This window comes from Mastigoproctus giganteus, chromosome 10 (genome assembly GCF_048544385.1).
Source record: "Mastigoproctus giganteus isolate SK-2022 chromosome 10, ASM4854438v1, whole genome shotgun sequence".
Taxonomy (NCBI): domain Eukaryota; kingdom Metazoa; phylum Arthropoda; class Arachnida; order Uropygi; family Thelyphonidae; genus Mastigoproctus; species Mastigoproctus giganteus.
Window position 1 is genome coordinate 217,634,600 of NC_143584.1, and position 25,882 is coordinate 217,660,481.

General features: G+C 37.7%; 1 protein-coding gene and 1 non-coding gene across 2 annotated transcripts in view; both read right to left on the minus strand.

Annotated features, from left to right (window-relative positions):
- LOC150079918 (uncharacterized) overlaps positions 1–25,882 on the minus strand; it is a 69,910-nt gene that overhangs the window by 33,819 nt on the left and 10,209 nt on the right. The window contains exons 2-3 of the mRNA XM_090383276.1: positions 12,943–13,092; positions 6,168–6,320 (exon numbers count right to left, since the gene is read on the minus strand). Coding sequence (XP_090239402.1) covers positions 6,168–6,320; positions 12,943–13,092 — 303 coding nt within the window. The remainder of the gene's footprint in view (positions 1–6,167; positions 6,321–12,942; positions 13,093–25,882) is intronic.
- Positions 14,548–14,620, minus strand: TRNAR-UCG (transfer RNA arginine (anticodon UCG)). Its single transcript has one exon. It is a non-coding gene; the product is annotated as a tRNA-Arg (tRNA).

A 25,882-nucleotide genomic window follows, 5' to 3' on the forward strand; every position in this document is an offset into this window, starting at 1 on the left:
TCTGGCAGAGTAGAGGTAGCAAGATTATACACTAGCTGATCCGGAAGCCTCCTAGAGAGTTACCGATAGATTTGGTTCGGTGTACTAACTAGCAGCCGGCCCGCGAACACCGTTTTAGAGCTGAACCCTCGAAATGTAAGGAAGATTAGCATTTTAACTAAGTGCATTTGATTTTTTGTAATCATAACCACTCAACTAACAAATATTTTTAAAAAAACACTGGGTTATTTTCTTTTTATTTATAAAATTTATATAATTTTATTATACTGCCTTTAAAAATTTTATTATTCACCTATATATATTATTAATTATTCAAGATATTTCTTAATAATTAATATTTTCAATTGAACACCTACATTTTGTTAACATATTAGTAATAGGAAAATCTGAAGGTGGAATGAATACTTTGTACGAGATGGTAATCTCTTTTCATTCTAACTAGCACGGGCGCGGACGTAATAACAAAGATCTGCTACCCACAAATTAAATTAAAATCAGGCTAAATAGTGATTAATTTGACTGTGATGACTGTCACTGATTCATAAAATTATCAGTGACAAAATCACTTTTACGTGAAACGCCCTCTATTGTCAGGAATAAACAAATTAAATGAAAATCAGACTTAGGCATTTTAACTAGGTACAGCTGATTAAAATCGTGATTTTCGCTTATCGGTGAACTGTTCCATAAAATTATCAGTAACTAAATCACTTACACTTAAAAGGGTTTAAATTTAGAGTATTAGTGAAACATTTCAAAATTAGATAAATTATTTTTTATTTTCATTAGAAACGATTTTTCTTTAATTTACAATAAAAGCTTTTATTCGAAAAATCACATGGTATTATTTACTCATCATGTTACAGCAGTTATATTTCGCCTTTTTGAGACCCATAGGTTATAAAATAGCTGATTTAAGCTTAAAACTGATGATTAAAGAATCTAAGGCGTGTCATATGTTACATGTATTTATTTTTAAACTTAAAATTCTTTTATTCGTCGCAAAACAGTACTGAATGCAAAGTTTGACGCAATATAATCACGCATATTTAATACAAATAAAACAATATACACTGAGTGATCACTGAATTATGACCACCTTTATGAAAAGTTCCCGCCAGTGAAACATACCCCATACCATACAACGGCCTGCACTGTTGATACCATGCATGATGGATGAAGAGCCTCATGTCGTTGACGCCAAATCCGTACACGACCATCCACAGTGTGGAGTAAATAACGTGACTCATCCGACCAGCACACCTTCTTCCAGTCTTCTAATGTCCAACTTGCACGATCCCTGCACCAGGCGAGTCTTTTACGCCGATGAACCTTGGTTAGAAGAGGATGCTGTAGGGTTCGTCTGCTGGTATAGCCCTAGCATGCGACGCATGGTCATGCCAGATATTGTTCTGGGTTGGCCCATGTTATATTGGGTAGTCAACTCTTCAACAGTGCTGCGCCTGTACGAGTCGTCGGACCCGGCGCTCACTTCTAACATCAACCTTTGCAGTTTTGCCGTCGGGTCGTTGTTTGACCATTTTGACGCCAATGCTGGTACACTTTAACTACGGCGGCTCTCGAACACCACACCAGTTCAGCCGTTTGGGAAATCGAGGCACCAGCTCGTTGAGCTCCCACAATCTGTCCTTTATCAAAGTCCGATAAATCCTTCCTTTTACCCATCACCCTGAATTTTGTTACTTACTGAACCACTGACACCTTATCTATGCTACGTAGGTCGACTAACTGCGCACTCTCTTACCTCACCTGGTCAACGGGTCCCATTCACTTTTCATAAGGGTGGTCATAATTCAGTGATCACTCAGTGTTCATTACTATTTCAGCAACTGTTATAGTAAGATTATTTACTATGCCCTTATATTAAAATTTTAATTATTATAATAGTCACTGATCTTGAAGTTGCCTTGGTATTGCCCTGCTCTAAATAAAACGCACTGTTCCCTTAGAGAAGTATACTGTTCTTTTATTTAAAGTGTTTGCCATTGCCTAGACACAAGTTTCGTCTGTTTCAAGTCTCATCAGTGAACACGTAACAAAGTCAACTAAGTAATTTACATAACTGTGATTGACATAATCACTTAGTTTCTAAATAGGTAGTACTTGGGGGACGGATACAACGCGCTTGGTTGCCAAATAACAACTTTCGAAATTGGAGTTCAGGTTCCTGAACAAACATAATTCCAAATTTCACAATGTTACTGCAGTTACACCCAATTTGTTCAGGACGTCTTTTCATGACAAAGATACCTGCCACCTCCATAACAACTAGTGATCTCCCGATTCTAGCCGACAACCCCAACACTAAATGAAGACGAAATTGCACAGTCATGTGACAACAGCAGCCCACTAAGACAATATCAGGAATGGATAACCATGGTCCAGCAAGCCCAAGGATTTAAAACTCAAAACTCCTGGAAGACTCTGTCCCATGACTCACGAACAGAACTGAACAAGGAAACTGCAGCATTCCACCTGATTGCCAGTCTGGACCCCCGTAGCAGACACTCACTAACTGCAAACTCAACAAACTGAACATCGACGTGCAAACTAGAACTGTCAATGGACTCCAACAAACCTAACAGAACAAGGACTCCCAAAGGAGTGGACCCCTGTCTTCAACACAACACTGAACTGAAACCATGAAACGTGACCATCAAACCAAGACAGAGGCATGACCGTACAATGACTGGACCTGGGTGCCTCAAGTATAACACCAGAACAGTACAGTCAAGCGATACACTGGATTAGACTGATAAAATCAACTCACCAGATCCGACTTACATTTTATTGGACTACCTTCTAACCTACCAGATTGGACTAGAAGAATCTAGTTCAATCTGGACTAGATTCTTCCTGATATGGTAGATGATAGAAGATGATAGAAGACTACCTGATATGATTTCCTCTTGAAGCTATGCTCCCACTGGCGACCCAATACCAATACTCCCTTGCATGGTACTTTCTTTCCACCACCTGGGGGGAGGGAATCGACTCTCTGTCACCTCCTCTCGCCGCTCTTATTTTCTTCCTCCTCGTGGGGCATGGGCCTGTCCCACTGATCTTCTCAGGGGTCACCTTCCCTATCGACCTCCTACTCTGACTTTCATTCCCCATTCTTCAGTCTCCCCCTGCTCTGTCTAAATCAACGGCGAATGTCCCACAGAACCAAAATTTAAAGCATCCGAATTAATGCGCAAACTCTCTCAACCCTACCATCGTCTTATCGCTTTTCTTTTTTCTTTTTTTTTTTTACAAATAGGTCCTAGCCACTGAAATCTGAGGAAACTAGGTGGCAGGACCTGCCAGAGTACTTATCTAAAAATAACTGGTGTACCTGGTCTGCCTCCATCCACAGGGTTTAGTGTGGGCAAGGCAACGTTGGGTCTCAGCAGGGATCCAGCGGCTAAATGGCCAGATGAACAACGGTACACGACACTACACCCCACAATATCCATACACTTTTAAATCTCTAGCCTTTACAGTGTACTGTAACACACGACAATGTATACTACGCGGAGATGGAGGAAACCCCTGGTGCCGTTAGACTCTAAACACACTTTACAGTGTTACTGCAATGATCTTCATGCTCACAGAACTAACTGCTTTCACAGCGAGTTGCATTGGTATTGCACTACTTTCATATTCAACATCTCCAAAAGGTTGAAAAGCATTTACTGTATACGTATTTTATACCGTTACATGTACTGTACTTCCATTTTGAGATTGATTTGAAATTTTGAGATTCCTTAGAAATCTAAGTGTCACCGAAGGTAAGCAAGGAGTAGAAGGATCCTTTTTGCGAGATATAAGACAAGGCTGAGTTTTAGAATGATTGAAATCAACTAAGTTATCTTTGTTCTACTGGAAAATTACTAGATTATCAGCATTTAAGGAGTTGGGAGTGAGTATTCGAGAAATTGAACCTGTTTGTGCAGGGCAAGGTTTCTTAAACTGGAAGGTGGAATGCCTGTGGATAGGACTTCTGGTCGATGGAAAAAGGTCATTAATATACAAGAAAAAAACAGAGTGGGAGAAAGAACTGAACCTTGGGGAGTACTAGCGTCCTCCCGCATACACACTACTCGGACTCCCTCCAATCACTGTCTAGCAGAGTAGAGGCAGCGAGATTATAAACTAGCTGATCCGGAAAGCCTCCTAGAGACTTATCAATAGGTTCGGTGGCTGGACTGCGAACATTGTTTTTAAAGCTGTACCCTTGAAATGTAAGGAAGATTGGATCTCACCATCATAAAAGACGTCAATCATACTGCATGATAGCAGAGGTGGGGGGGGGGGGTTTGCTCTTTGCCAGAGCTTTGCTCTGGAGACTAAACATGGGTTCCAGCACTTCTAGCCTCCAATAAGCAAAATGGTGGTATTGCACCGTTTGATGAGAGTATCTATCACCTAGTTTTGCCTGATAACACAGAGGGGTGGCATTCCTCCATGTGGTGTGGGCACCACACCTTGATCCATGCTTACGTTGGTTCTTACCTGGGTGGTCATCTCCAATATACTAGGTGCCGTATTTCAGGGCTTGCACACATGGAGGTAATAATACCAGGGTCGCTAACAGTCCCACCATCGTGGATGTGCTAGCAGAGGATCTGGCTGTCACAAAGTGACCGGACTTTGCCGAAATTAAGTACACTTGATTTGATTTGTGTGTTACCCGAATATCAGTTCCATTAGACTCCCAGGGTAAGCTCAGCTTGGTTTACCTGAGAGAAGGTTTGTGACTGCCTCAATGACCAAAAGACATATTGAATCAATGTCGTTGTTTGTTGGATTTCTTTTTTTGGATTTCTTGGATTTCTTTTTTGGGACAACAATAGAAATGTTTGAAAACCAACTTGAGTGAAACCGCAGATAGTGAGAAAGGAAGTGCAAATGACCTTGAAGTGAAAACAAAGCACACATTGTGGAATTCGGAATTTTGTAGCATCGGTAGTGCCCTACCACTCTTTGACTTTTCAAATGGTGTCGCAATGGAAGTGGCTGGGAATCTAACAGATTCCACTCTTTGACTTCTCAAAGGGTGTTGCAATGGAGGTGGTTGGAAATCTGACAGGTTCTCCCGCTCACTTACTGTGAAGAAACTTTAAAATTATTTTTAAAACCATACCAAGTGAAAAACGTGTCTGTATTCAGGATGGAAAAAAAAAATTCAGATTTTAATCATTGATTAAAAGTGAACGAGGGACTGTTAACTCGCCTATGAAATGCCCCTCCAAGTTAACCGACTACAGTTGATCCTGTGGTGTAGACTGCACCGATGAGGTTCTACAAGAAAATCAAGGACGCTAACAGTCGGTTGAAGATAAAAATCTATAATTTTCTGAACCTTCTTAAATATATATCAAACTTTTACTTGAACAGATTTAAAATTATTTAATTTTTTGTGTCATTAAGAGGTTCTCGTGTACAGTAACTCTCTACGTGGGAACCTCTTTGGTGCCACGTGAAGGTAGTGCTACACCAATGCAACTGGAAGTGAAGGAAATGTTTTTTTTTTCTTTCCCCTGACTTTGAATTTAAAGAAAGATTGGACAAATTATTAGTTTTCTTCCTTGAATCATTTTGCCATCCCCACGTACACGTAAATATAATATACAGTAGATCAACCTGTTATTAACAGTACACTCATGACCAATTTATTAGATACACTCACCCATTTCATGAAATGGAAACCTCAACCTGTGAATTAGACTACAACCTCTTCGGGATAGAGATCCACAACCACTCACTTTGCAACAACTATGCAGGCATGGAACTAATTGACTTCACGCATCGATGAATCCGGACTGCTCTGAGGTGAACTGAATGGAGATCTACTCGCTATTAGGTAGATGCACCTAATAAAGTGGCTTCTCAGTGTACAACATATTCCATTATATTATATTAACATTAAAGAATAATCGGTATTATCATTTTAGATTATTAATTATTAATTATATTAATAACAAATAATCTAAAATAAATAATAATATAATATACAATTATAATATAATAAATAATAATATAATTAATATTAATATAAAATTAATAATTCTAGATTATTAATCTTTTTAAGCACAGTTATTTAATTGTGTTTAAAAAGATTTATTATCATCGATTGCTCTTTTAAATCAACATATTGGTACCTTGCAATATGAGCAGTGGCAGACACAATACAGCAAAATGTCTCGGAGTTCTTTTACAGAGCTTGGTTACCATGACAACACTTAGCAGAAGAACAGTTATAGCAGCTTCTGCAACGCACAATCCAGCAGTTGCCGTTTTGCAAGTCTTGCCATCTACAATATATATAAATTGTATTAATTATTTATATTTATAAATACTTATAAATTATAAATTATAATTATAAAGTTTATAATTAATTTATAATTATAAATTAATTATAAAGTTATATTTATAAATACTTATAAATTATAAATTATAATTATAAAGTTTATAATTAATTTATAATTATAAATTAATTATAAAGTTATATTTATAAATACTTATAAATATAACTAAAAATATATACTTGTGTTTATATTTATTTATAAATGTAATTTAAAAATATAAATTGTACTAATTTCGTTATTTATAAATATAATTAAAAAATATAAATTGTATTAATTGCGTTATTTATAAATACAGGATGTCCCAAAAGTGGTTTTGAAATAAATTTTACTACGACAAGTATATTTATTATTTTTTATATAAAACATAAGTATTTGTGATGTGTTAGATGAGAGATGTTATTATAATTTTTATTAATTTTTTAATGTTTTCTTTTCAGACCTTGAACATTCATGATGAATGTTCAATAAGCGAATTTTTGTTGTAATGTCCCGCATTAAAGGAATGAAGTTTTGTGAAATTAAGGAAAAGATTTTCAAGGAGATTTCATAGTCCCGGTCCTGGGTCTGTGCGTGACGAGGAAAGATGTGGACGCCCAAGCACAGCTGGTTTTTTGGAAGCATCACTGAACAAAACGTGGTTCATTAAGCTATTATTTTTGATTTTGTCGACATATGTTCAGTCTTCGGGATTCTTCCTTAATTGATAATTTTGGGACCTCTTCGAACATTTCTCAAATTGATTCAATGCTTCCACGTGCTCTCCTTGGGCATCCACATCTCTCCTCGTCACGCACAGACCCAGTTCTTTTAAACTTCTTCACCAGTGCACAAATCGCATTGTCTGTAGGACCGGGACTATGAAATTTCCTTGAAAATCTTTACCTAATTTCACAAAACTTCATTCCTTTGATGCGAAATGTTACACCAAAAAAAAAAAAAAATTGAACATTCATCATGAATTATGGGTTTGAAAAAAAAAATTAAAAAATTAGTAAAAATCATAACATCTCTAACACATTAAAAATTCTTATGTTTTATGTAAAAAAAGAATAAATATATCGAAATTTATTTGAAATTCACTCAGTTTCACCAAAATACGCAGTGACTTTTGGGACACTGTCAAACTGTATTTAACTGCGTCAAAAATATAAATTATATTAATTGAGTTATTTATAATTACTGAAGTAATTAATTGTCATTATATACTAGATTTTTTATTGGAAAAAATCCATAATTGTCCATTCCAAATTTAAAAGCGAAGTGAAAATCTATTTATGGATCGTTCTTAGATTGTCGAAAGTGTTAGAGAACTTTCATGCAAATTGTGTGTGTGTGTGTAATACGAATCTTATGCAAAAGTATTTTAAGACATTCCTTCGATTCTATGAAGGTAGAAAGCAAAAGCTCCATTATGAAATAACGCTGCTCCATAAGTAGTGACGCGTATAATCGAGAAGTCAATAATCAGTTATTTCGATTACAGCAAATCGTTCGATTATTTCGATTATACTCATATCATTAGAATGATTCGTTCGATTATTTCATTCTTTTATTATCATTCGATTATATCAATCAGTTATTTCATTCGATTATATCAATTAGTTTCATTCGATAATGGAAAATTGAATTATTATTCAAATGATATAATGGGATTATTTCATTCTTTTATATCATTTGATTATTTCATTCGAATGATAAATCTAATTAGTCGATTATTTCCTTCGATTATGGAAAATCATTCGATTATTTCATTCGAATGATATAATTGGACAGGGGCTGCGAACCTATGGCACGCATGCCCAAGATGGAATGCACGAAGATTATCTTGCCACGCGGTGAACACTGCTTCCCCCCCCTTTTTTTTTTCTAAGAAGCTGTTAATTAAAAGAAACTTAGGCTAGCAACAGTATTTTTGATGTGAAAGATGTCATGTGATTTGATGTGATGTGTCCTTGGGGGAATCAACGAGTAAATCTGATCGGTCACGAAAAATGCGTCACGAAAGTGACTTCATCCTCAGCTTCCGTCACAGGAACTTCTAACCCTCCCACCACTAGTCTGTGCCGAGCACTCACTAGTAGTGTGATTAGAATGCGTGACGCATTTTTCGCGACCGGTTTGATATCCTCAGGAAGAGGTTAGCGAAATCCAAGCCAATAGCCTAATTACCCATTTGATTGTAGCCATTTGTTGAATAGTATGATTGCAACAATACAAGTCTGATGACTGCAAAACACAAATGGCAGTAATTGAATGTGTTCTGTGGTCAATTTTCTATTTCTTGGACGAAAAACAATAACACATGTCCACCGGTAGCTATTAGACCATGTGCACCTTGCCACTTTGCATTTTTCCGAACAGAAACAAGATCTTACAAGACGATAATGCGCCATATCATCGGGGCCCACACTGTGAAAACGTAATTCCAAGAACACACTCAATTGATCTCCAAATTCACCTGGACTCAATCCAATTGAACACCTGTGGGATGTTTTGGATCTAGAAGTGAGGTGTATCATATTATGCCTGTAAATATACAGGGTGTCTCAAAAATACACGGCATAACTTCAGGAATGAGTTCCTCATGTGTAGACAATAAAAATATTTTAAATCAACATAGTTCCGGAAATGCTTAGTTCTCGAGTTATTAACCGGAATGTCTTATCTCCCGCAGGTGATTTCCTTCATCACAAGGTACTGACAGAATCTGGTTTTCCATTCCGACCATGTACTCAAATCAGGAGCAAGCGGATATGCACTTTATGTACGATTTGGCGGACGGCAATACTCTGGAGGCTCGTCGTTTGTACCACGAAAGGTTCCCAAAACGAAGATGTCCAGACTGGAAAACATTTGAAGTTTCCATCGCCGCCTTTATGAACATTAGCATTAGCAAAGGCACATGATGCAAGAAAGCAAGCTTACCGGTATATAGCATCAGCCAAGAAAAAAAAAAAAACTTATTTCACCCATCCACTCGTTCCAAATGTTTGCCTTGAATCTATTTAAGCTATCAACTTCTGCAACGACAGATGGAAGTTTGTTCCAGCAATCAGCCACCTGCTGGCCAAACGTAAACTTCCGCACATCTGTCCTACAACCGTCTTTCCTCAATTTCAATTTATGCCCTCTCAGGCGATTATTCTGAGCAAGAGGAAGAATCCCATCAGCATTGAGCATGTTCAAACCATTCAAGGCTTCATACACCACAGAGTTGATACGTTACTCTGGGATTACTGCTTCCCATATGTAGTACTTTACATTTGTCAATGTTAAACTTCATTTGCCACCTCTCAGCCCATCTGTTCAACTTTTTTAGATCTTGATGCAGCAGCGTACTATCATTGCCAACCTTCGTATCGTCTGCAAACTTGGACATTAAGCCTGATATACCATCATCGATATCATTTATAAATACAGAAAACAACAATTGACCCAACACTGAACCCTGAGGGACTCCATTAATAACATTAGTCCATGAAGAGCAGTGTCCATTGATTACCACTCGCTGTCTTCTCCCACTCAACCATCCCTTTATCCCTAGCAGCAATTTATCTCCAACGCCACACTGCTCCAATTTGTGCAGCAGTCTTCCATGTGCAACAGTATCAAAGGCTTTTTTAAGATCCAAATATATGATATCAAAGTTTTTCTTTGCATCCAATTCCTTTGTGACTACATAATAGTATCTGATCAAAATAGTCAGACAAGTCTTCCCCTTAACAAACCCATGCTGTGTCAGAGCTATAACTGAAGTCTTGTCTAGATGATCCTGCAATGCTTCTTTAACCGATGCCTCCATTAAGTTCCCTGGAACAGAAGTTAAACTAACAGGTATATAATTACCTGTGTCTCCCTTTGTGGATTGGGGTCACATTTGCACATCTCCAGTCCATGGGTATCTCCCCTGAGTCCAGGGAAGCTCTCATAATTATGGCTAAGGGTTTGCTTGCTTCCTTTGCCGCCTCCTTTAATATAACTGGATAGATTCCATCCACCCCAGGTGCCTTTCTTGTGTTTATCTTCAACAATTTCTCCTCCACTTAGTTTGTTAGCTACCTGAGCAGGATCATCAACAGTTGAACCATCGATATCAAGTGGACCAATCTGATTCATCCCCTTCCTTCTAGAGTTTACATAAGTAAAGAACTTTTTGCTGTTTTTCTTTGCATCCTTTGCCAAAGATTTCTCATAATCTGCCGTTGCCTGCCTTGTCTCCTTTGTAACTTGGTTACAGACCATCTTATATCTATCATAGGCTTCTGTGTCACATGTTAATTTATAAATATCCCATGCATTTTATTTTTTCTTCTCTGTGATGACATGTCTAATTAGTTCATCTGACATCCATTTAGGCCTAAATCTTGAACGAAATTTCTTTGTTGGTGTGAAAAGCCTAGTAGCTTCCAAGATTAATTCTTTGAATGCTTCCCATTTTGAATTTGCTGTTGGTAACATCATCAGTTGGTCCCACTGTATAGAATTTAAATACTGTCTCAGACCACCGTAGTCACCTTTACGAAAGCAAAAACCCTTCCCTTCACCCTTGATGGTTACCTCTTTGAGTAAATCTCACTTCAGCACACTGTGATCACTTCCAACTAGTGGTTCCTTTACCTGCAGATTCTTAATGCATGAAGAATCACTACTGATAATCAGATCAAGAGTATTACTCCCTCTGGTTGCCTCCCGAATATGGTGATGTAGAAAACAATCATCGAATAAATCCACAAAAGCCTTGCTATTGTGCAGAGAAATAGAGTGGGCCAGTAAATTAGAGTGTCTTATAATGGGGGATTTTAATTTCCCGGATATTGACTGGAATTTGTGGGTTGGTCAATATCCGGGAAATTAAAATCCCCCATTATAAGACACTCTAATTTACTGGCCCACTCTATTTCTCTGCACAATTGCTCATTATACTCCTCAGATTCATTTGGCCTATAACACACACCTACTCTCATTTTTCCTTTCCCAGTGCTTATGTCACACCAAACAGAATCGACATTGCATTGTCCACCAGCATCAATTGATTGTACTTCCTTAGATTTTATGTGTTACTTAATTAACAGCATAACCCCTCCTCCCTTCCTGTCCTGTTTATCCTTTCTGTACAAATTGTACTCCCAAATTCCAGTTCTGCACTGCTTTTGTCTGTGTGACACCATGTCTCTGATATCCCAACACTAGCTACTTTTGTTGTCTTGACTAGCACTTCAAGCTCATCGAATTTATTAATTATACTCCTAGCATTGGTGTATATGCAAGTATACATGCACCTGTTTCTACTCTTAGTTACCCTAAGACAGCCTATGTATTTACTTGTTCCACTATGACTCCCAACAGTTCTGAAAATTCCCATTGCCTTGCTTTCCAGGACTTAGAAGTAGTGCAAGAATCACTTTTACCTCTGCCAGCGGCTACTGTTATCTACTAGTCCGAACATGGGACCTTTACACCTCATGCTGCCGACAGAGGACGACTAAGATCTAAGACTCCTGAAGTAGACCAACTGCCTGGCCTCCACGCTCACTGATTTAAACCGACTAGATTTCTTATTGTGGGGCCATTTAAAGTCATTGGTGTATTCGACTCGGGTAGCTGATGTGGAAACTCTCCGCAATCGAATTGTGGCAGGTTGTGAGACAATACGAAACATGCGAGGAATTTGGCATCGTCTACGCGAGTCCATGAGACGTCGATGTGAGGTCTGTATTCAGGCAGAAGGTGGACATTTTGAACAATTACTATAAGGTGATGTGAACAGTTGAGTGTCATAGACAGACCTTCAAAACTCGAAAACCAAGCGTTTCCCGAATTATGTTAATATAAAATATTTTTATTGTCTACATATGAGGAACTCATTCCTGAAGTTATACCGTGTATTTTTGTGACACCCTGTATATCAATTTACCTGTTTTGCTGGATGAAAAATTTCTGGGAGGGAAAATCGTGCACTCCTCCCTTCGGACCCTCTAACGTCATGAGGATTCGAACCCATTTTTTAACAAATGGAAGGATAACATGACCCTTGTGAGTAGCAGCTTGTATAACCACCGTCCTCTCCACACCGAGTGGAAAAGACCTGAGTTCGAATCCCGTCGATGACGCGAGAAATTTTTGTGGGTCTTTTTCACAACGTGACTCAGTTAGTCAGTCTCAGACATGGTTTTTTCTCCCGGAAACTCGGTTTTTCGTCCAGCAAATCGATCACAGAACACCTGCATTTTGCAGACATTATATATGGCGCATTATGGGCCAAGTTGTTGATACATTTAAAACACTACAGCCAACCAACAGCATGGCAACCATTGTGTTTGAATGCCGCTTTCCGAATGTCGCTTTATTGTTATTAAATCTGAAATCACTTGTCTTTCTTATGATTCAGCTTTGTTTTTAATTTATTTAATGACACTGCTTTCATAAGAGGTCTTTGAACATCATACCAGAACGTCACGTTAAAATTATGTTTAAAAACTACATGACTGCTAACATCCTTAGAAAAGAAACAGAAAGAAAATGTTTTCCACTTCACTTTGATCTGTTTTCTAGGATAATTTTTACTTACAGCTATACCTTTCAGCCTTTTCCAAATTATTATCGAAGTTTGAGAGACATTTGTCCATACTCAGGAGCGTATCGTTAGCTAATCTTCCGACGCCATACACCTTGACACATCGAGACCACAGTCCTGCATGACCTTGAGATATCAGCTGACCTTTAAAAAGAAAGTAAATATTTCACAGAAGGCGTACCATCATTTTTGATTGATAAAGATACCTTTTAGATATCATTACATTATTAGAAATCAGGAAAAGAGCTATGAACACAGATAAGCATAAAATATTGTTCTTGTCTTGTCTTTGTTTTCTTGTAACTGATAAGTAAATAGTTTTTAACTGTTTAGAAGTTTAACTGTTTAACTGTTGGGTAGGGAAATGAAGACGTGCTTCATTTTCCTACCCAACGAGAAATCTCTAAATTCCATGATGTTACAAGTGCAGAGTGGTGAGTATACATCATCAACTGCCAAGACCAGCCTACATAAATGGAACTTCAGGCCACGGCCGGTCACCAGGAAATAGCCATGCTTTCTAAACTACAACTAGGATTGACTGTTATAATTAACCGATGTCATCAACGGCGGTTAGGAATAAGTCCCTCTTCCCTTATCGGAATTTTGCCAGTGTTCTTACTATACGAATCAATTCATTATTTAAACGCCTCTTATTCTGGCTGATCTGACTCCCAAGACTTGGGGATGCCTTATTTAGCAAGGTACACAGTATGTATCTTGTTGATATAGCGAGCAAGTCAGCTGGTATCTTAGCTGGCCAACACCTGTAGAACATTGATAGAAACTATTTTACAAGCTCTGGTCATACCTAGAGAGTAAATGTCTGTGCCGATAACAAATGATTTTTGATTCCCACATTAGTTACCATTGTATGTGCCATAAGAATAAGTTAAAATAGAAACAAATAAACATTCATATGACATATTTAAACCTCTCTTTTATACCACATTCAACTGGAATAACACTCCTTAGCATACAGTGTTCTACTGTTATTCTTCGTACTATACCGATATTTCAGTTAGTAATCAGGTATTTTTTTCCAAGTTTGCCTAGGCGATAGCGTCTGTTATCTGTGCCAAGAGTGGCACCACACGATATTATGTAAGGGATCTTAATTCAGTGTTCACTCAGTGTAAATAAATGTACGTCATAAAGTAAAACTCTCATTGATTAGTTGCCAAAGTACCACTGCATTGTTTAGCAACTAACCAATGAATATTAGTATTAAAAAAATGGGGGGGAGACATGAAAAGAGAAAGGGGGAGTGTAAACAGACAGCTAGGAAGGCCCAGGACTCCATGGGTTGTCCTAGCCGCTTGTTTACATCGCATTGAAAATTTCGTATAACTGAATTGTAACCTACAAATCTTTTTCGCCCTGAAGAACTTTTAACGCCACCCCTTCCTACCTTGTAAGTATCTCATGAATTTCTGTTTTAGGTAAGAAGAGTTTACAGTAAATTATTTCGACGATAAATATAATGGTCAATAGTACTTAGCAGTCACGTAGTAACACACGGTCTACTCAAGCTCGCATGCTTTTGCACTCTCCCTCTGACTCCTCGGCTTTATCAGTCAGAAGTAAAAGGAAAAACATCGTCCACGACAGGACTCGAACCTGTAATCTTCTGATCCGAAGTCAGACGCCTTATCCATTAGGCCACGCGGACAACGAAATACTTTTTACAAGCATTAAAGTTCAGTATTCACTTTTCTGACCATTATCCGGTTCAGTACCCACTTTTTAGACCATTTGTTCAACCGACCTAAGTTATTTATGAAACAAAATAGTCTGATTCTAATCATTAACAACCTTTCCTACCTTAAAATCATCCATGTGATGATAGCTTTACTCCACGATACATACATATTTGCTTACGTTAGCAGCGAACTGAGTTTGTCTCCAAGTTCGATTGTGGTTCAATGTTTATTTTTTAATTAAATTAAAGTAAATTTTCTTAAGCATATATAACTTCTAACCCTTATAAGTAATAATTATTATAGGTTACGATTTAATATTATTAAATTAATATTATCAGTCTCTTTTTTTTTTTCTTTCTTTTTTTACCATTCATTTTTACCCCTTTTTTATTTTCTACCTTTCTTTACCTTCTGTTTTTTTCCCCCTCACTAGGTCTCAGTAGCCGAGTGGTCAGGAGCGGGACTGCAGTAGCACACGCTCTTTGAGTAGATCACGGTTCAAGCTTCTGACCGTAGCCTAAATGCGATCGATCTGTCAAGCCTCACTGGACCAGTGTGGCAGATGATGGTCCATTTTCCTCAACCTCTTAGTGAGGAGGCTTCCATCCTGCCGTGGACTGACAATGGATGTACTGTATATTTACTTACTTATTTCATTTTTTATCAAGTTATTCATATCAGTAAATTATACAAGTTATATCGTAAGGCTAACAACATAACAACACACATTTCGAGAGTTCTGTAATCATCACAGTGTACAAAGGCGAAGTTGAACTGACTTTCAGGTGCTGTCCTACACAAGATACTGTAAGCTCTGGCTTACTCTCTATCCAATTTGCAGGAACCTTTAACTTTATTACACATACTTGGCAAAAATGCAAATTTTGAAGAACTATTTCAATACTTGAAACGCACAAAGTTATATAACCATCTCTGAAAGACATAATATACAATTTTCAGTCATAAGAAATTCATGAACAGGCACAATATGGCCCTTGGCCAAAAATCCTCAATTACAACAACTGGCTTACTCAGTAATGAAAGAAAGAAAATATATCGTTAAGGCTCAACAGTTTGATGCTTAAAATTTCTGTTTGTACTCCGGCACAACAACCAAGTCAGTAGAGTTTACAATAAATCGTCAATACAAATATTTATCGTATTTAGTAATCACGGGCTAGAACCCCAGTCCACTCAAGGAACGCGTACTATGCGCTCTCGCTCCTGACCACTCGGCTACGTCAGAATTTACTCCAACGTAGCCTGTTTAATGCAAAATAGCACAATGTCGTTTGCTATTTTGTCAACAGAACAAAATAGCAAACGATATCTTGAAAGCTAAGCGGTGACTTCCAAAGGCAGTACACATTTTTTGGTTCAAGTATTTTCAATACAACCGTCTTTCCTACTCTATCCCCTTCCTCTCTCTGTACTCCGGGGAGTTATATATTTGTCGGGCAGTCCACTTTTAGCGACAATTCACTTTCTCTCGTTCGTTCTCAAAAGAAAGAAAGAAATATAAAAGTATCGAAGAGAGACGTCCGTTACACGTGTCTTCTCTCCTTTTATGTCTCCCACTTCTCAAGATTGCAGCAGTAGTATTCAGTTACATAGAATTCTAACCACCCCACCCTTCCGCGTGCGCGCGCACACACATACACACAACCTCCTGTGCTACCACTTGTTGATGACGTTGAAGTATTCCAGGCAATTCATGTTTTATATCAACAAGTTGGTGGAGAATTATTCCCAACTCTTTATTGCAGGCTTACAGTCATAATTTCCCCTCTATGGATGTATATTGAGTATCAGTGAATTGTAAAATTATATTTATTTTAGAATTCACACCATTTAATCAAACATCTTATTTAAAGTGAAGCATTATTCTCTTAAATGTTTCAACAATTATTACAAAATTTAATTGTAACTTTTCCGTTTTTATGATGCTCTCAATAACTGACACTAGAGCGCGCTTACTAAATAAATATTAAATGTAAATAAATTAAGTTTTTGGGTTTCTACGATGTTTTAAATAAATTAAGTCTTAGACAGTATTAATATAAAAATAGTAAGTATTAGTATTATTAATACTAATATTGTCTTTTGGTTTCTACAGTGTTTTCGGTAACTGACGCCAGACTGCGCATATTTAAAAAAAAAAAAAAAAAAAAACATTATGCTACTACGTATTACTTTATTGTTATATTACAAAGAACATATATAATATATTATATTATATTTATATTATTGTTATTGTACTATACTATACATATTACTCCTTGACTATGCTTATTTTATAAATTACAGACATAGGCACTAGAGTGCGCTTATTAACTAAATATGAAATGTAATTGAATTACCGGTTAGTCTTTTGGTTTGTAAGGTGTTTTAAATAATTGACACTAGGCTGCGCTGATTAAAAAAATTACCATACTATTATTTTATTGTTATAAAATATCGTCATCATCATACTGTATATAATATTTCAGCAGTGGTGGGATTCAAATAATTTAACAACCGGTTCGCTGCTCTAATGACCTTTCTAAGTATAAAAAAACTATATACCGAAAGGTAGTTTATTATTTCATGCAGTTAATACTTAAATAAGAACAATAAAAGAGGTCCACAAAACTAGATTATGTTATAAGAAAGAGTTTTAAAATATTAATGAAAAAATATTAAATAATACCTGACAAAAAACAATAAAACTGTTATTTAAGATATTTCCATATTGCTTTTTGATTGGCGTCCTCACTTGCAATTTTCTTCGCTTTTATCCGAGCATCATCGGCTGAGTGATATATCCTTAACCATCTTTTCACTGTAGGAGTAGGATCCCATTCCTTTAGAGGTAGGCCGATTAGACTAATAGTCATTGTGTTTGATATATTAGAAATAGTTAGGCGACTTCTCTTCTCTGAACATATTATGTTCATCTTTGAAAAACCTCTTTCCCCTTCTAATGAACTTACAGCAATTGTTCTGACATTATTTTTAGCTCTTTGAACACTTTCAGGAATTGCATAATTCTGGGAATTTTTTAAAGCGTTTTCCACGAAATCTCGATAATCATTAATATCAATTTGGTAATTAAAAATGTCATTAAATACGATCAATTGTTCTTCAGCTGCTTTCCATGGAACTAGTACTTCTTCAATATTCCAGTAATCTGGCTCCAAAAAATTGAGAAATTGTAATTTATTCCTATCTTTAAATTGGCTACAAATGCTCTTAAATGCTCACATTCCATTAGTCTTAAATGTTCACAATCCATTAGTCTTTTTTTTTTTCAAATTCGTTACGATGTTTTCTAAAAGTCTTCCCCGAGGAAGCCCAACAAATCGATGATTTTCTACAAATTTTATATTTTTGAAGGTTTCTGAAGTAATTAATTCATCAACTTTTTTTTCGTATGGACCCTTTTCCTTTCCAAGCATTTGAAGTGCTTTAATAGATTTTATCACGAGTTTTTCAGCCTTTATTATTTCTTGCTTGCAGTGCATTTGAAAGAAGAGAAATTTCGTTTAAAATATCAATCATCAATGCCAAATCAGTTATAAAATATATATTTTCAAGACGGGCAGCCATACCTAAGTACTTTTTATTTGACCTTAAACTACAGGCAGCCCATCTTGGTCCCAAAACTCTACCAATCTTTATAATTTCAATCCCAAGTTGTTCGGATTCTTTGGAAAGTTCAATTTCGTTCTTATTGGATTGATGAAAAATAGTATATATCTTATCAATAAATATTTTAAAATGATTTACTTGCTTTATTTCCTTTATCGAATCATCTAAAACAAGATGGAGGCGATGATTTAAACAGTGCCATATTATTATGATTGGAAACTGCGATTGAATACCAGGCGCCACCTTAGAAAGAACCCTGATCGCAAGTGCCATTTTAACAACCGGTTCGCCGACATTTTATATTCGCGGGAATGCTTTTTTTATTTATATATATTTTTTAATATAATCCTTTCCGAAGAGTATTTTTTAATATTTTAATTTCCAGCCATTCTAAATACTTCCAGCCGCAAGGTGGCGCATAATGTGTGATGGCTAACACGTATGCGTACTATGTATAAATAATGACGCAATAATATATACAGAAGCAAAATTATAATTATACTGTATATTGATTTTATATTCAAAAACATCAATGTGTTGAATAACAGGTATGTGTGAAAAACGAGAAAGTTATAATTAAATATTGTTTTCATTCAGAAACAACGAAATTTTGTTTTGTTATTGATTATAATAATACTTAAAATGTAAGTATAATGATAATTATATTTTATTTGTAGCGTTATGCAATGTTATCCCACGCATGCGCAAATAATCAATGCATGTGTATCAGTGTAGCGGAGAAAAGGAAAGGAAAGGAAATATAGGGGAAGGTTGACAATCATACTCTGTATTGCTGTTGTAATGCCTAGCAGCTCTATTGTTAATTTGCTACCTCCCATTGTGGTGTGAAACAGTAGCATCCATAACAGGATGAATGCGGGTCCCAATATTACGATTAATGGTCGAACCGCCGTTGCTATATGGAATGCCTCTAACCATAGCAGATGGCGTGTATCACGAGCATAATACAGAATTTTAACGTTGAAATTGATTTAGAATTCTCATTCTAAAATATCAACAGTTCTGAATGTCCCTCAGATCCTGCAATTCCTTTCAAATCGTGTAGAAGACAATTTACAATATATTAAAATATTCTATTTTCTAAACACCTGAATTATTTGCACGGGTACTACTGTGCCTGAAGAAAGGAGTGTTTTTTTTTTTTTTTAACTTACTTATAATTTAAATAAATTCCTAAGTTTACAACCTAGACGTTAGAGTTCTAACATAAGGTAAAATACGACAAATTCTCATTCTAAAAATAACTGAGAAAAAAGGTCCGATGTTTTCACACCCTTACTGACAACAGTGAGAAAAATGTCGCCTTGTCAACATCGTATCCACTTACATTTCCGTTACACTTTCTGCCAAACTAAATATGTCATATTAGCGTCCGCATAATATAAAGCTGTAAACACACGAGGTTCTGCCTTAACAACCACACAAAAGTGCCAAAAAATGAATAATCTACGAGAAGTTCATTACTGTATTCCTTTCTCGGCTTCTCTACCACGTCTTTCATCCAGTGTGTCCTTGGAAGAGTAAGAACAATTTGAAGAAACGATAGAAAAGAGCAACGACCCGTGGTCCATTTGGCATCTATTGCGTCTATTTCTATGGATCGGGATGTCCTTTCCCCCCCCCCCCCAAAAAAAAACGAGTGAAGAACGTTCCACGGAGGAGACAAGAGGCTGTCATAAAGTCACACATTATTCCTGTAAATAAAGATTATTTGTAGATGCACAGGTGTACGGATTTAATGGTAAGGCAGTGGCTGAATTCACATCGCACTTCATCAATAGCAGAGCAGAATTCAAGCTATAATTTAGACGTGGATGTCCAACAAGATATCAAGATTCGGTTTCTAATATTTTGGCATATCAGCGTACATTAATTGTTCATTGTAAAATTGGTTTCCCGTTTTTCAAAATCAATCGTTTACAGTTGAATAATAATCAAAACTTTGTGGCTCTCTTCAAAGAAGTTAATAACGATTTTCTTGTTAAATTAGTCTATGAAACAACCAGATGATACTTGGTTGACGTCAGAAATCCCCCTCCCGACGTCAACAAAATACACTCACAATATCTGTATAATTCTAACTCGCCTCACTAGACCACAGTAAATGAAATCTATTTTATTTGCTTATAAAGCAGACGATTTCATTTGGTCGCTGACAGAAAAACATCACAAGCAGACGATTCCACCACTATTTGCAAAGCAGACGATTCCACCACTATTTGCAAAGCAGACGATTTCACCACTATTTTATTTGCTTATAAAGCAGACGATTTCACCACTATTTCTAAAGCAGACGATTTCACCACTATTTCTAAAGCAGACGATTTCACCATTATTTTATTTGCTTATAAAGCAGACGAAAACTTCATCAGTGCTTTCAGACAGAGGAAATCGTTACAATTATAGAAAACAAAAATGCACTTTCCAAAATAATAAGTTAACAAAAAAAATGGCAGCGGAAATTCTGTCCAAAATTATATAGCAGCAGTGTAATCCGGAGGATGCATTTATGTCCATAACTCGCATACCAACGATGTGGGTAGCTTAAGAAAACAGAGGGGACGCCAGAATTCCTCTTTAATCCTGTGTGACTATGAGCACTTATTTCCGTAGCTGTCAGCCGAAAGCGCACGTTGACGTTCCGTATGCAAAGTTCAAATTTCTAATGACGTGCCTTTCGTTTCTTCAGAGACAGCGGGGATGCCTCGCTGTCAAGAGTACTCACGACTTCATTCTGTAATTCGTCAGCCCAAGACGGCATTGAGAGATCTAGGAATGTCGTTAATCCGGGCTCGGCAACGGCTTTCCGCTCGGAAGCTATTTTCGGATGCGAAAATCTCGTGGGTCACGTGACCACTGTAGATCGTGACAGTAAAATAGCAAACAAGTTCGAAAGCTGCGAAATTTGCTGTTGAGTTTTGCCACTTTTATAATTAAAGTTCGCTGCTTCAGTTATCTCATAGAATATATACACTGTCTTGAAAGTTAAGGAACACACTAATTTTACTATCAAATCATAATAATCTGTTTTGTTGGACGAAAAACATCAGTTTCCGGGTGAAAAACTATGCCACCCTCGCCTAAGACCGACTGACTCAGCCACGTTGTGAAAAAGCCCATAAGAATTCCTCTGGCCATCGATGGGACTCGAACCCAGGGCTTTTCCACCCAGTGTGGGGAGGACAGCGATTCTACCAACTGTGCCTGATGACAGGAGGAATTTTTATGGGCCTTTTTCACAACTTGGCTGAGTTAGTTGGTCACAGTTGGAAAGGGTAGCATAGTTTTTCTCCCGGAAACTTGGGTTTTTCATCCAACAAACAGAAAATTGACCTCAGAACACATGCAATTTACAGACAATACACACGAAACAATATGGACTTAGTTGATGATGCTCCTAAAACCCTACTACAACAACATTGAGTATATTTCTCCTGCATAAATTATAAATTTAAGATTAAAATCATTTATCAGATTTATTTGAAGAAATTCGGAACTCCTTGAAGAAGACCAGGTGTAAAGCAGTTCTGTGAACACTAGACTAATCTGATGAAAAGGACAACCAAAACCATCGCTTAAATTCATTTCTTCAATGCACTATTAAAATTTAGGGACTGTTAGGTTTGGGGGAAGGAGTGAATTTTAAGGGATTAGAAAAGCGACAACAAATAGGGACGGGACACGAGGAGAACTCGATGAAATATACAGACATGTTCTCCTACTGTGGTAAGCATGAAACATTCCAACAGGGTTTTTGTGATGCTAGCGGCAAAAATGCTTTCGTAATTACAGCGGTGAATTCACGAAATTCCTTGCCCTCGAGGTACTATCAATGTCTGAAAAGAAAACGAAAGGCGCAGATAAAAATCTTGATAAAAATAAAGATAGGAATTGAGATCTTTAGAAACACTGCTACATTTTTCCATGGCTTAATGTTACAGAAGTTCATTCAGCTTAAATTTAATTTTCGCTCAGCACTTGTATATTATTTGAATCTTCAACTATGGGGCATTGTAAGGAAGGATATCACGAATCACCTGCTGTATTTTAGGATTCAGTTGTTTATAATATGAACTAACTCAGTCACGTTGTGAAAAAGGCCCATAAAAATTCCTCCCTTCATCGACAGAACTCGAACTCAGGTCTTTTCCACCTGGTGTGGGGAGAATGGCGATCCTACCAACTGCTACTCACGAGGGCACTCTATTAGGCATCGAGTGACCACTTTATTAAGTACACCTGCCTAATAGCAAATAGAGTCTTCCCATTTAGCCCTCAGAACAGCATTTCGTTATGGCATAGACTCAACGAGATGTCGAAGGCGTGCCACGTTGAGTCCTGTTGACTCAATTGCCTCCCACAATTGTTGCAAATTGGATTGTTGCGAATCTCCACTCCGAACAGCTCGTTCCATTTCATTGAGTGCTCAATGAATAAAGATCTGTAGATTTGGTGACACCCACCGCTGTAGGCTGAATTCAGTCTCATGTTTCTGGAATCAGTTCTGCACAATTTTTACCTTATGACTTAGAGCATTATCCAACACATAAAGCAGCAGGAACCCAGATTCTTCAGCCCAAGTAATATTTTTTCAGTCCTCCACTGTGCGTTGGTGTTCATAGGCCCACATTCATAATTTTTGCTGACAGGAGTGGAACCCGGTTCGATCGTCGCCTACGTGTTGAGTTGTGCATTCTGAAATGCCTCTTTGGTACCAGAGTTGTGTTGAGTTGTTATTTGACTGACTGTAACCTTTTAGTTATTAGTTTTGTCAGCCTTCTTTAGCCTCTGGCATCAAATGGTTGGTTCCAATCACAAATCATTGTTGGTCGGATATTATTTGGCTAACAGACCAATCTCGATAACACACAGTAGTGAAAACCAGCGTTGCATTTTCGGAGATACTCATACTGGCGCTTATGGCAATGACTACCATACAATGTTCAATCCCTTAAAGCTTTCCTATCGCCATTTCATTTCACAAAAAGGGTAAGTGTGCCTAATAAAGGGACCACTCCGTGTACCATATTCGTTAAATTGCATGTGTTCTTAATACATGTTGTATAGGCAGCAGCAGAAGGGTCTGCATGCAAGGTGACTAATGAATTGTTTCCCTCCTACCTCATCGAATACAAGAACTTGTTTTAACTGGCGTCGTGAACGTTCCAGTTGGGCCCAAGAGGAAATGGCTCAATTTGATGTTTAGGATCAGCTCAGAATGCGGTCCAGCGTTGCTGTGTTAACTGGAACCTTTTTTTATTTACAAGGAATTTGTTCCACTAGGTAAGACTGTGAATAAACAGTCTATGCACATGTTTTGAATCATTTGGTTAAAAGGCGTTCATCGAATAAGGCCTCGGTTTAGTGGTTATGTGTGTGTGTGGGTGTTAAGCACCAAAGGCTATGAGGTGTCATTGTGTCGGCAAAGTGTATCAAATCCATATTGTCTTTGAAACAATCTTCTGTCCCAAAAGGTGCCAACAGTTTCAGTGGAGTCTAAATCTATATATCGTATATATTATCTGTAAATTGCTTGTGTTCTGGAGTTGATGTGTGCTGGACAAAAAATTGGGTTTCCGGGAGAAAAATCATGCTACCCTCGCCTGAGACCGACTAACTCAGCCACGTTGTGAGAAAGTCCCATACAAATTCTTCTCCTCATGGACGGGATTCGAACTCAGGTCTTTTTCACCCGGTGTGGGGAAGACAGCGATTCTTCCAACTGCTGCACTGCATAATATGATTGTGTAATATTTATATTATCTGCGATGTGGCAAGGGGTAGGATCATGCTGGAAAATAGTTTTTTGTTTCCTGAAACGTTTCTAATAAATAAATAAATAAAAAACAGCATGCTACTCCCTGATGCAGACTGTTTTACCTCTGTATCCTTCGTGGGTAGTACAGTTGGTATAATCAGCGTCTTCCCCACACCGGATGAAAAAGACCTGAGTTCGAGTCCCGACGATGGCGTGAGGAATTTTTATGAGCCTTTTCCACAACGTGGCTGAGTTAGTCGTTCTCAGGAGAGAGTTGCATGGTTCTTCTCCCAGAAACTCGTGTTTTCGTCCAGCAAACAGCAAATTGACCACACAACACACGCAGGATACAGACATAATATGTACTGAGCAATGTGGCCTAATTCACTGATGCGCCTAAAACTCTACAACAAAATCAGCTTCTGTAACTGGCAGGTCTCCAGATGCACACAATGCTGTTGTCCGATCCTAAACAGAAACGGGATTCGTCACTGAAGGTGACTAGATACCATTTTTGTCCCCAAGTAGTTTCTACCTACACCACTGCAGACGCTGACGATGATGAAATGCAGGTAGAGGCAACGAACGACAAGGGTGTAGCCACTTCTTGCACTCGTCTGCTAATCATGATCCGACTTAGCGCACAGACAGGGATGGCGTTACGATGTTGGAAATCTGGCGGATTGTGACGAATCTCTTTCCTGTCACTAGTCAGTGAAACCATCGATTCTCTTTTTCCGACGATTTCTGATGCAACCGGGGCCATGGCAGGGTGTTGGAATGTACCTTTCTGTACCCATTGCAGCCGACAGGATGCAACCGTTAGCGAATCATGAAGTCATACATCCCGACTGTCTCGTGTCTACCACTCAAGCGGCTCAAGGTAGTACGATATGGGTTATGCTCTGTTGGTACAAACTGTGTCCACTCATACCTTTAGATGGTTGTGTCACATACAGTGAATATCTTTGTTCTTTCAGACCAACTTCAGCCTTTTTACCAGGATTGCGATAGATTGTTTCAAGACGACAACGCAATTATCCACTGTACAAAAATTTTACCTGGATTGAGGAACATTCTCAAGATTTCCAACAACTACTCTGGTCGCCTAATTCTCACGATCTGAATCCAATTGAGAATGTCTGGGATATGTTGCAAAGGACAGCAGCTAACAAATATCCCGATGGAAGAATGGTCAAATTTGAGGGGTAGACTCCCTCAGACACTTAGTGGAATCCATGCAGCGACGTTTGTAGACTAATTAATTCCGGCAAAAGGTTGCTCTACTAGATATTGAGTAAAAGTTTCCAATTTTTTGGCCAGCGAGTCAACATCCCAGTTATAAATTCAAACTTTAAAATTTTCATTAAAGGGATGCAGTTTTGTGGCCGCTTCTACGATTTTTTCCCATGTATACATCCTCCTCTTCCCTCCATTGTCCCCTTCCTCGCTCTTAAATTTGTACTTCTAGGATATAGACGGTTATTTTTTTTTCCTTCGCAAGATCTGAACGCAAATCTTCTCTTCGAAATCCCCTCGACAACTGGCATCTCTTGCAGATACCCACCCACCCGAAAAAACATTAAATGGAGACCATTAACGAAGTGGCTCGTGCAATCTGGTGAGGTGGGACAGTGGAAGACGCTATACATCATTATATGCGACGTTCAACCGTTGATCATTGCTAAAGATTACCTTAACAGATAACATACAGGGGTAATTAAGGGAGACATTCATCTTCTGTGTCACTATCGCACGTGGACGCGAGCTTCCCGCTGAAAATGAATAAAAGAAAACCGATATAATGGGCAACCTGTTCTGG